General features: G+C 33.0%; 2 protein-coding genes across 2 annotated transcripts in view; one reads left to right on the top strand and one right to left on the bottom strand.

The window, feature by feature from the left end:
* Window positions 1-4,039: 4,039 nt before the first annotated feature.
* LOC112045154 (uncharacterized) lies at window positions 4,040-7,570 on the top strand. Its single transcript, XM_024081241.2, has 3 exons — window positions 4,040-5,182; window positions 5,988-6,121; window positions 7,155-7,570. The coding sequence occupies exons 1-3, from the start codon at window positions 4,407-4,409 to the stop codon at window positions 7,337-7,339; spliced, it is 1,095 nt and encodes a 364-aa protein (XP_023937009.1). The 5' UTR covers window positions 4,040-4,406; the 3' UTR covers window positions 7,340-7,570.
* A 1,193-nt stretch (window positions 7,571-8,763) lies between these two features.
* LOC112045181 (proton-coupled folate transporter) overlaps window positions 8,764-10,389 on the bottom strand; it is a 35,828-nt gene continuing 34,202 nt past the window's right edge. The window contains exon 5 of the mRNA XM_024081271.2: window positions 8,764-8,951. Within this exon, the coding sequence (XP_023937039.1) occupies window positions 8,855-8,951 (97 nt within the window). The 3' untranslated portion in view covers window positions 8,764-8,854. The remainder of the gene's footprint in view (window positions 8,952-10,389) is intronic.

Raw genomic sequence — 10,389 nt, 5'->3', positions numbered from 1 at the left:
CGCCTCTAAAAATACTTAGTTCTCGGTGTTAATTTATGACCACCATGACTCTTGATTAACTTGATGTCTCAAGTTATTTTTTGTTAACATCAAAATATTTCTGAAAGGTCTATAATATATTATTCAAGTCATCCCTACCCACACAACAATTTTAATCGGCATTCACCGTTAATTAATGTTGCAATTAGTCAAATTAAAATAGGATTAATACTTTCCTAGCGTTACAAAGATATCATTAACGGGTAAAAAAGTCTTGAATCGACCATACAACTTTGATATTTCAACGTTATGCGGTTATTAGAAAAGTAGGGTTCTTTCACAAATGGTCATGATGAGGCATCTTTTGACTTAAATGTGCCCGCAGGCGTACAGTGAAACCACTTGTTAATCGAATGAGTTATGCTTCGTTTGTCAAAACGCAGTTATTGTTGACAATATCTTAAACAAGTAAAATGAATATTGCTGTCTATTCCGTTTTAGATGTCTCTATTACTTCAAGAGGGTGACACGAATTGATTTTCCCATCAATTTATTATTTAAAGAGGCTTCAAAAAAGTTGAGGGGGTCTCCCTAGGAAGTTGCTTGTGACTCTCGTTGATACCGCTGTTACTATCATCATCATTAACAACCCTCGGCTCACTGTTGAGCATGAGTCTCCTCTCAGAATGATTAGGCTAATAGCTCACCACGCCGGCTCAACGCTCATCGACTTCACACAATATGTAGAGAAATTATTTTAAATCAAATCAAATCAAATCGTCGTTTGTTTGCTCAAAACATGTGGTTACAAAAGATGACAAACAAATTTTATATATGTACAATGTTTTCGCCTTGAAGGTAGGTAGTGCAAATTTCACAAAACATTACTTAAAACTATATCATCACAAAATCATATCATCAATAATACTTAATTAGGTAAAACTTTTAACATTTTGTAGTAGCATCATTGGAGTTATATCATCGAGATAACCAATGCATTAGAGAGATAGCTAACATGTCATTAAAAATAGTTTATTAATATCTCTATTAATATAGTTATAGCGATTTTTTGATTCTTCATTTTCTTTTTATGATTCTTAGAATGAATCAGACGGTAACCTGTACCGGTACCTAACGCCTTTCTTTAGTTTTTAGTATGCCGGAGAAATATTTCAGTTACGATCTGTAACTTAAATATTTAACCGGTTTAAAAATTGGAATTGTAACAAAAAATTACTGTAACAGTGTAAGACCATTAGATATCGTTCTTATCCCATAGCCAGTTATCCTTAGCGCTTAAAAATGTCACAATACCTTTAAATAATGGACAAGATATTCACAATGGGTTGTCTTTATCGATAACATCTGAATATTTAAATCCTATCGATTATAATCGATCAGAATGTTGTGTTACCCACATTGTCCTGTCTCCGCCCCTATCATTGGATGCTAAACTAGGCGTGGATGCCAAACAATGGTCTTTATTCTACGGCTGTCTGTGTCTAGCCGACATTATCCTGTGCTTTTGTTACCTTGGCCAATGCCGCCGCTCGCCGTGGTGACACTTTATAGGGTTTTTGAAGATATCTCTGAACTTGGTTGGAAATGCCTTGGTATATATGTCCTGAATTCGTTTTTTTTTTATGTACGTTATTTAAACAAATACCTTTTCAGCCGATAGACGTCCACTGCTAGACATAAGCCTCTTGCATGGACCTCCAAGCACAACGATCTCGAACCGCCAGCATGCTGCATCCAGCGGCTCCCTGCAACCCGCATTATTTAAACAAATAATACCTAAATATCGTCTACAATGTCGAGTTGTGTGTTCAGAAAGTGTAAAAACTATATATACATATATAAATAATGTAAAGTAAATGTGTGCGCTATTATTCGGATCACTTTTTTTGATCTTGTAGTAGAGACGTAACCGATCTATAGTATAAAATTATCATTGTCAATTACGCTACAAAACATTCGCCAAAACGACAAAACAACGTGATAGAACGTTGCTCAACAATAAACTGAACACAAGTCACCAATATATCTCATATTCATAACTATCACCGTCATTATAAAGTTATACAAATACCCACTTTTTATAATTAACCGACTTCCAAAAAGGAGGAGGTTCTACGTTCGGCTGTATGTATGTTTTCATAATTATAAATTGTGAGTTATTTTTGTACCTACTCGTACCTCTTAAACTCGAAGAACTCTATTCTAAAAGTAGTCAAGGCACAGGGCAGTCATTGTAGGATGTAAGGCTTTCAAAAAGAGCTACCACACTTACGTGTTTAATAAAAAAAAAACACAAATTACCTATCAGTTAATTCATAACAATAGGGCTAATATAAAAGCACATATATCTCGTAATATATAGTCCAAGAGCTAGGTTCTTAGGTTAGGTAGGATCAGCGTTAATTTTCTTATTTATAAGTAGGATCCTTAATTTTATTACAAACGTATACTAAACTGGCAATTGGCGATAAATAGTTTCCAGGTTCGATTGCGATGGGTAAGTTTTGTCCACTCTAAGTCATCATTAGGTACTACATTTTATTTTTACTTCTAAGGTGAGCTTAAAAAATCTTCTATGGTTAAATATTTTATTGATTGGATTTATTTTATTTTAGTAACGAATATTATTATATTTTATTATAATAGTTAACAGATTACAATGTGAATTTGAAGTTAAAGTACATAGGTACCTACTTCCGGCTTGCAGTTTCATTGGCTAGATGATTTTAATTATTTAATTTTTAATAAGTTTTGTTTCGTCTTCAGAAAACGTTACGTACCTAACAATAATAAAAATTATTATAAATTTACATAATAGTGTTTTGTATTTTATTGCTATATTTAACAATAAAAAAGGACAAATAAGTAAATGAGAGAAAAATATGAAGAAATGATGTGAAATGTTTGAAGCAAGTTATATTTCAGGACTCTTGGCCTATGTTGTGCATTCACCACCCGCTGGGCAGTTGGCATCGACGACTTGAAGCAGTGTGTTAATCGACGGGCAATTATTGTCGGCGATCACATAAAATAAAAAAAAATCAAATAGACTTCACCGATAATACCTATCACGAGAAAAACTTCTTTGAATTCTCAGGATAACGTAGGTAGGATAACCTATCTATTAAACTCCTATTATAGGTACATTATATTAAGATGGATTATTATTTACGCATAGTTAAATATTAATTATTTTACAGTTCTATTATAATAAACTCACTTAATTTAACTAAAAAATAAAATGAAAAAAAAATGAATGAAGTAAACTCTTAGTGGCATCTAGTGGCCAATAGACTAACTAAATTAATGCTGTTTATTATTGCTATTCACCGATAGATGTCGCAGTTTAAGCCATGTAACTTAAAAATAAATATTAATCTCATTTAAAAATATATTTTATAAAATAATCCATAATAATTATTATTATTAGTTTTCAATTACATTAAGTGTGTAAGTTTCATTATTTTTTTTAGTAAATAATTGTTTCGCAGGAGTTCTTGTGTACTGCAATAGATGTCACTAAAATGAAACTCAAGTGAAATCATCTAACTACATTGAAATTTGTTATATTTTATTCACACAAACAAAATATTACTTAAATCATTAACTAATTTAAAAAAAGTAATAGTAGTAAAAAATTATAGAAATTAAATTGGAAAAAAAACTAATATTACAGAACGAATATTACAGAATGTATGAATGCCACCGTGACAATGACAGGTTTGAGATTTTTGAATTTTGATTTTGATTGTGAAATGTGAGTACAGGGTTCCCAACTTAGGGGTTTTCCCCCCAGATTTAGGGGGCAAATAAGTGAAATGGGATTTTTTTAGGGGTCTGAAATTTTTAGGGGTATTTTCAGGGATTTTTTGACTCTTTAATATTTTTAAATTGATGATAATTTTAATATTTCTTTCTTGGCCTAGCGACTTATAACGACATATAATACGTTATTCTACAACCACTCTGAGGCAATTGGAGGCAATTTTCATCGAAAAAAAAAAAATTGGTAAAGTTCATTGGTCAACATGTATGATTTCAAAAAATCTGAATCTTCACATAAAGACGTACTATTTTGTCTGTATTAAATATAGACTTTTGAAACATATGACAGCATATTATTTCTAAATTATTATGAATTTATATTTTTTAGGGGGACAACTCAATAATTAAGGCGATTTTAGGGGTTTTTGACACCAACTTTAGGGATAAATATTTTGGAGAGTTGGTAACACTGTGTGAGTACTCGTATTTAGAATTTTATGTGTAAATTTATATATAAAATGTATGTATTTAAATGTTTTAAAGGCTTTTTTACGAAATTGAAGTAATAATGGTATATTTAGTTTTCTAAGCGTTTTACTTATTTTATTCTCGAAGAAAATTCCAGTTCCAGCAATCTAAATATGCAGCGACTAAAATCTCCAAGTAAATACTTTAGAACTTTATACAATATTAGAAAACTAAGTCGAAAAGGTTCTATACTTACCTCTAACTTAACTGCAACTATCGAAGCTTTTGACCATGAGTCATTACAAAGAAATAAAATACAATCTCAAGATCTTGGCTTGAGATACTTTATGGAAATGGATAGCGATAGAACCGATATCACAGATATGAGTGTCGCCGAATTAGACAATTTATTACAAGAATTAATAACAAAAAATAGAGATAAGCAGCTCACTAAGTTTGTGTACCAATGTCTTGATAAACGAAAACGCATGGGTGTCAATATGCTTAAAAAGTTGTTCAGATATTACAGTATATCCGGCCGGGTAGATATTGTGGAGGCACTGCAGAAGTACTGCTTTAAAGAAGATTTTAATTTGTATACTCGTAATGGGGAATTTACACACTATATCGCAAAAGCTCAATGTATGAAAGGTAACTCACAACAAGGTCTGTCGGTATTAAAAGAAGCATACATCAAATATGAAAAGTTGAGAAGTTTTTATCGAGTGATATTTAGAGAGCTAATTAACGATACTGTATCAAATCGCTCTGAAGCGTCAATGGTGATATTTAAAAAATATGTACTAGAGTTTAGTGAGGCGTGGAATGATCATTATCCCTTAATTTGCTACTGGCACGTCTGTTGGTCCAGCAACTGGTTCTCTGATCAGGTGACTTCAAATGAGCTGATGGAAAAGTCGAAAGTTCTTCAAGATATTGTCAGAGATAAGTAAGTATGAGTAAATCCTAATAATCCAAGATATAGTCCACAACTCTGCTTGGAGTTTTTCTCTCTGCCACGCAATGGACCCAGCACCTGCACAGTGAATCTATGGAATGCTAAGATATTTGTCTCGTAGGGACATAACGGATCTATAGCATAAAATTATCATTGATGTACTGTCTATTTCATGACATCTTGTGGTCTCAAAACCTTTTGAATATGGTAAGTGATGATGCAATCTAATATGGAATCTAGCTAACTTAGGATTAGAATGAAAATCCACACTATTTTCGGTTTGTATATGACATCATACCTGAATATTAAATTGCTTGGCTGTATGTCTTACGGTGGTAACTACTCATAGCTACAGCATAGCCATCTTTAACTAAAGAATTTTGGACTCAAAGATGTTAGAAATTTCGACTTAAGAGATTAATCAGGGGTTCTCCTCAAGGTGTTGGTCGGCTGACCACTAGGTGAACCAATGACATAGAGTGTGTAACAGGGACTAAAGAGTCGCTGGATACTGGTTGACTATGTCATGTTTGGAAGTTCTTACCAAAGGTCTACATTCAGCTGAGTATATCCATCAGTTGATTATGATAATGAATACAAGACAGTTTTGAAAAATAAATGATGATTCAATCCTCACCCTGTTGGTCTATTGTCATACCCACTCCAAACACAGTCTTTCCGGACTAGTTAGAGGGGAATGGGAATATTTGTCATATTATAAAAGTTTTGGAAAAATAGTATGCAGTGTTTTTTTTTTTAAATAGACTGTTTACTTATTATTTTTGTATAATTTCAGAGCAACAACATTTAGTATCAATATTCTTCGTGAATACAATGAAGATGCTGTTGTTAGATTACTACAAAGTTTACTGAAGTATGCTATGATGGAAGAGTATGCTAAAGTATTAGAGATTTTGTTTGACTATAAATGTAAGTAATATAATGTATTTTTTTGGGTCAATGGTCTCGTGCTTGACAATAGTTCTGCCTTTAAGGAGCAATGCTGAGATCTGAGATGGGACGTGTTTGTCTAGAAAACTCCTATTCACACTTGCCTTGGAGCTGATAAAATAGTGTAGTTGTCTAATATAAAATTTAATATAAACAACATTAATTTGTAGTACATGGAAATAGGGTCCTAAATATATTGATATAAATTAATAAAAGTTAAGGATTTCTTTTAAAACTTAATCACATATTTTTTAAAATTTTCCAAACGTCAAAAACGCTGTCGTCCATTTTGTGACGTCACTTGATGTGCTAAACATAGAACTAATTGATAACAAATATTTTTAACAAACACTACATTTGTATGGGATTTTTTTTAGTGCCGTCATGAAACAGTTGAAATATTTTAGCTTTTAGCTAGTATTGTCAAAAACATATTTAATAAAAATTTCCTGTAATCACGTGTCAAAAAAAATATCAAAATTTTTTTTAGTCTAGTAGAATGATAATGAACTATTTAAGACCATTTAAAAAAAAAGTGTCAACTAACCTATTGTAGTTAACAAAAGAAAAGAAATCTGTCAATGAAACAAAAGTTTTAAATTAAAATTATTAGGTTTTGGATCGAAGCAGATGTTACTTTGCGGAAGTTCATCATGAATAGGTTGTTTCTATATAATATGAATAGGTTAGTTATGGTGTTAAGCATGTTTAAATGCTTAACACCACAACTAACTTCTCCAGGCTTGCGGGAGCATGGGAGCAACCATTGTTTTCAGTTATTACACTGCACAACTTTTGTCATAGGAATGACTTTTATCACTTGAGTGTTATCAATAACCCTGAAATTGTTACTCTAGTTACAAAATGAAAAATTATCACCAACCCACATAGGACCAGTGTGGTGTGTCTAGGCTCCATATCCCCACTACTAAAAGAAAGCTTGACCCTGATAGTAGGCTGTTACAACATGCTGATAATTATAGTACTTACCATAGTTCCAATTGTGTTTCAGTAAGGAACAAAGATATGCGAGGCTGCACAGAGATACTCAAGAACTGTGATTCACTTGGTATATCATTGCCAGCCGACCAACAAGGAAGATACATAAGAATGTTAATATATAAGGATTATTCAGACCCAAAACCAGAAGACAAACCGAAGAAACCAACTTTAAAAAATTTCAAATTGAAGTTTTAGACATAATTTGTGATATTGTATAGACTGATAAAAACTGACTTCTACTAAATTGAACAATGGGGAATATGTATTGTAAGAAATAGTAGTCTGAGACGGATGTGACGTCGCTTGATCTCGTGTTGGCTTGTGCCTACACTAGGTGGCGCGACTTGTTTCCGGCTTGTGACATAAGGCGCTCGCCGTACGGTCAGCTTTAGTATTATTGTTGCGTTCGAGCCGTCCACATATCTTGTTGTGTAATTCTTTATGGATTAATTTGGGATAGGCGGGGCGAATAACTTGAGCGATGAAGATGAGTGTTTGATGTATTTGTCACCAAAGGGATCCCTCAGACCTGGACCCGGAGTCACAAGTCGGTGGGACTGCTCAAGGTATTCTCTGCCATTCTAGGGTTCTATTTTGGTTACATTGTGATTAGATTTGTTGTCCTGACAAATATTGTAAATAATCTTTGTTCAACATTGGTTTTCTTATTTTTAAAATCCACTTTTGAGTTTTTTGTTGACCATTTTTTTTCTATTTTTAATCAATTTCTGTCAAAACAAAACTGATAAAAGTGAAATCTTGTGGTGAAACATTATTATTGTTTTAAAACACCGCCATTTTAACGCACTATGCGAATGTGTTGACGTCTCAAATATCTATTGGTCACTTTTCTATTGATTGCTTGATGTTGCTGTATTATTGAATTGTTTTGGGAATTGTTTTCATAAACTAAGAACCTACAATTAATAATAATTTAAACCGAGTAAATTAGTTGAAAATATTGTGAGTAATTAAAAAAAATATCTTGCCTTAATTTCAAACACGTATATTCACCATATTGTATGTATTGACTGAAATAAAAAACGTTTTCTCAGTAGCTGATAAATAACACTTAGTTTTGAGTTTCAAATTAGTAAATAAAAAGGCAAAATGATGTACAAATTTAGACAAATACATTATTACATAGATAAGATAAGATAATTTTTTTTAAATGTTTCCTAACTAGTTGCTAAGAATTTACAAAATATATGACAATTTAAATTATTTATAAAAGTTTGTTTTGTTTTGTTTTTACCCACCTCAGTGACCCAGTGATTTACCTTGCAGCTTTGGAATACTAGGTCCAGGGTTTGAGTTTGAAACAGGCAATGAAATATTGATAAACACCAAAAGGCCAGTAGATATTTGTAGTACCAGTAGGTTGGTAGATTTTATCATCATCATCATCATAATCCATCATCATCATCATCATCATCATCATCATCATCATCATCATCATCATTATCAATACATATTTGGCTCACTGTCATGGGTCTCCTCTCAGAATGAGATGGTTAGGCTAATATTCCACCACGCTGACCCAATGTGGATTGGCAGGTAAAATTAGATAGATTTAGGTATGTGAAATTAATTAAATAATATAAAAATAAAAGTAACAATAAAGTACAAACCTTAAATTTATTGAGATTTTGTAGTAGGTACATAATAGGCCTTAAACTAAACATACAATAAATATACATTAGGAATACACTAAAATCTCGTTATTTCGTTCTCCTTGGGTTTGCTCTCAATGGACTGGGAACTAGATTCCATCTCGATGTCTTTTCTATGTAAAATATACAGGCTTCTGGAAATAAAAAAAATATATAATTAGGTAATAAATTGCTGCCTATAACTGCCTCGTAGGTTTAGTCAAGTGGTTCGACTATACGGTTTCAAATCAAAGGTCATTGATCCTGATCAGTAAAATATTTAGTGTTTACCCGACTACGGCGAAGGCAAAAGGAAGGGTACCAAAAGATTTTGGCAGTCTGTGTATTATGTATGTATGGAACGTATGTTCCTCCGAAGCGCCTAAACTATTGAAACGATTTTAATAAATGGTGGTCAAAAGATTTGTAATAATGGCCAGGATGACATAGGCTATATAATGTTCATAATTTTTTTTTTATATAAACCACATCTTCTAAACCCATCACGTGTTTACTATATAAGGAGCATGAGGTGACAAACTTTCAGCTTTTACAAAATGACGAAGGTCTGGCTGTTGCTGGCTCTCCGTCTATCAGTAACGGTCATTATCTTTATAGTGGTCGTTATGGAAATAATCATAACATTATCACTTTAAACCCATTAACCAGTATCGGAACAGCGTGGTGGGTCTCTACCCAGTATACCCCCTTCTGGCCCTGCAGTTCAAAAAGCTGTTAATCAGGGGCGTACATAAGGTTGTACATCAGGGTATGCACTAGTAAGACAATGTAACCAAAGTGGGAAAATGTGCACTGGATAAGCATTACCAAGTCATTGTTAGGGTTTTTTTCTTTATAAGTTAGCCCTTGATTACAATCAGACACGACATCGTACCGGAACGCTAAATCGCTTGGCGGTACGTCTTTGTCGGTAGGGTGATAGTTAGCCACGGCCGAAGCCTCCCACCAGTTATAATAAGCCAGGTATGCAGTGCTTTACTGCATGTATGAAGTGTACGCCACTGGTGATAAAGATAAATCTCAGCTGAAACGAAATCTGCTCTCCGGTTAATCTTACAAATAATTAGCTTTATAACTTTACTACGCTGTAAAGTAAGGAAATAACTAGTGGAAAGTCACTAGTTTTTGTTGCGACGATGTTTAAATTAGATTGTTGTCATTCACAACATTAGGTAGGCGTATAATTACAATTATAAATAAACCTTTTTTTGTCCACCTCAGTTTATAATGGGAAGACAGAAATGCGCTTTTACACCATGGGTATATCCCAAGGTCTTTCAAGGCGTTATTTTTTCTTAACTTCAAATTAAAATAGAAAATTCGGTTCAAGGTTTTGATTGTTATTAGAAATCGGACTACTTCTTAAGGGCATGATACCGTTGACCGCAAGGTCTCTTTTTGCTCGTGTTGAAATGTAGGCGGCAATAACTAACAGATTATAAGATTTTAAACCAATTTTCATGCAGATAGAAAAATAATGTTTTTGTAGTAGGTATCTCATCATCCCATGTCCGGCTCACTGTTGAGCACGAGTCTACTCTCAGAATGGGGATGATGACTAGGTTTGAATAT

Source organism: Bicyclus anynana, chromosome 20, assembly GCF_947172395.1.
Source record: "Bicyclus anynana chromosome 20, ilBicAnyn1.1, whole genome shotgun sequence".
NCBI lineage: Eukaryota > Metazoa > Arthropoda > Insecta > Lepidoptera > Nymphalidae > Bicyclus > Bicyclus anynana.
This window is presented reverse-complemented; position numbering and strand designations above follow the sequence as displayed.